This window comes from Myotis davidii, unplaced genomic scaffold (assembly GCF_000327345.1).
Source record: "Myotis davidii unplaced genomic scaffold, ASM32734v1 scaffold3238, whole genome shotgun sequence".
Lineage (NCBI taxonomy): Eukaryota > Metazoa > Chordata > Mammalia > Chiroptera > Vespertilionidae > Myotis > Myotis davidii.
In genome coordinates this window covers 2005-4303 of record NW_006289078.1, presented here as the reverse complement: position 1 = coordinate 4303, position 2299 = coordinate 2005, and the positions used below count along the sequence as shown (strand labels likewise).

The 2299-nt window shown below is 46.2% G+C and overlaps 1 protein-coding gene across 1 annotated transcript; it reads left to right on the top strand.

Moving 5' to 3' along the window:
* Window positions 1-1878: 1878 nt before the first annotated feature.
* On the top strand, window positions 1879-2217 carry LOC102762053 (protein p13 MTCP-1-like). Its single transcript, XM_006761218.1, has one exon. The coding sequence runs from the start codon at window positions 1879-1881 to the stop codon at window positions 2215-2217; it is 339 nt and encodes a 112-aa protein (XP_006761281.1).
* Window positions 2218-2299: the final 82 nt, after the last annotated feature.

Sequence of the window (2299 nt, the reverse complement as noted above, 5' to 3'; positions counted from 1 at the left end):
AAAAATCACTGCCTCCACTGAGATGTGCAGATGGGTTTTGGGACGACCTTCCCCCATCTTCTCAGGTTACTGGCACCTGAATAAACCTCTCTCCTTCCTGACGACCACCTGTCTCATAGGGCTGGTTTCTGGGGGGTGAATCAGTAGTACCTTGTTTTTCTGGACACATTCCTGGTACAAGGACTCCAGGGAATATGTGTATCACGGTCATGATCTTTTTCTGCAGATGAGAGGGGAAAGCAGAGACTGGTCACAGAGGAAAGGAGCTAGGATGGTGCTTTGCCTTCAGAGCAAGAAGAACAGGTAAGAAAGAGGTGGATGGGAGGAGGAGGAGGAACAGTTGGGGATGGAGTCTGATCTGAGGGAGGAATTTGGACTTTGTGGACTGAAGTGAGTTTAGCAGCTAAGCCATGCAGCTCTTGCCAAGAGCATGGATCCAGTTTGGGGATGGGAGAGATCATTCTATAAGTGATGTTATTAGAACTCAGGAATCGTACTTGCTCTTTCACCTGTCTCTTCGCTTCCTGCTGGCCTGATCGGCTATCACAGGTATCTGTATTTCCCTGAATATTTTGGTCTTGCCTCTCTCACCAGCACTTGAGAAGCAAGACTGCTGTTAAGAAGCCCACCTGGATGCAGACGTTAGCTTTGTTCCTCTGCCAGCTGTAAAAGGTAAAGCATATTATTTGCATTTTATTTGATTGGGGTGGGTTGTTCTATTGTTTGTGACTTCCCTCTGAGATGATCAGAAAGAAGGTTGTGGTTCAGGACAAAAAGAAAAGTTGATCAAACAAGAAAGTTTTAATTAAGAAAAAAAGTATAAAAAAGAAAAGAAAGAAAAGAAAAGAAATGAAAAGAGCTGGGCTGGCACAGCTCAGCTGTTTAGCTCAAACCGAGGAACCAAAACATGTCGATTTGATTCCAAGTCAGGGCACATGCCGGGGTTAGCGTCTTGATCCCCAGTAGGAGGTGTGCAGGAGGGAACCAATCGATGAATCTCTGTCATCATTGATCTTTTTTTCCTCTTTCTCTCCCTCTCCCTTGCTCTCTGAAATCAGTAGAACTATATGAAAAAAACGAAAGAATAATCATGGCACAGTAAAGTTCAGCATTGAGTCCATGCAATCCTATATAATGAAAGGCTAATATGCAAATCGACCAAATGGCAGAACAAGTGGTTGCTATGACACACACTGACCACCTGGAGCAGATGCTCATGTCAGGAGCTCTCCACTGGTGGTCAGTGCACTCCCACAGGGGGAGTACTGCTCAGCCAAAAGCAGGCTCACAGCTGCCAAACACAGGGCGTGGTGGGAGCCTCCACGGCAGCACTAAAGTGGGCCTAAGCCAACAGTTAGACATCCCTCAAGGGTTCCTGGACTGGTAGAGGCTGCAGGATTGGCTAGGGAACCCCCCTGAGTGCATAAATTTTGTGCACTGATCCTCTAGTAATATGACTGTGTATGGTGGAAGATGGATATGAGATTAATTGCAGATTTCTTAGTCCATTATATAATGTCTAATCAGTGGGGTGTACCCCTGAAATGAACCTAAGTTTGTATGTCAATTGTCATTTAAAAATGTTTTAAAATTCCATAGGACCATGTTACCTTCACAGAGTCATATTTTACTTCAAGTACGTTTTATATATTTTTTTTACCAGGATAGAGATCTAAAGCTTAAAAGAAAGAAAAGTTGAGACTTATACATTTGCATAATAAACCAAAGGCAACCACAAACGTAACCGTAAAAACCATAAAGATAAAAGCCGATGTAAATGCGTTTGGATACCCCATCCCCTGTCTTTCGATACCAGGACCAAAGTAGCGAGAGGCTCTGAGAAGCTGTGGCTGTTGCTTCTTAGACCACGGAGGGGTCATGGCCGAGTTCCCGTCAAAGGTGCACCTCACCAAGCACCCCATCTGCCTGGATATCCGTGGACCCTCGCTGTATGAGGATGACAACCATCGCACATGGATGCATCTTGTCACAGAGACAGGAGGTGACGTTCAAGTACAGTTGTGCCAGCTCGACGACCCCAGTGAGAATAATGCACTCACCACCAGCCAGCAGACCTCGATCACCATGCCTTCATGGTGGGTGCTCCACCTTGGCAGCCGGTACCTGGATTCCATGGGCCGGTTCTGGCTCATCGTGCACCACGTAAAGGAGAATGGCGTGGAGAAAATGATCCTTGAGCTGATGGAAGACTTGTAAGACACGTGATAGGGTCCCTGGCTCTTGTCAACCTGAGCCCCAGTCCTGCTGGCTTTCCAGCGGGATGTGTATAGTACTGTAT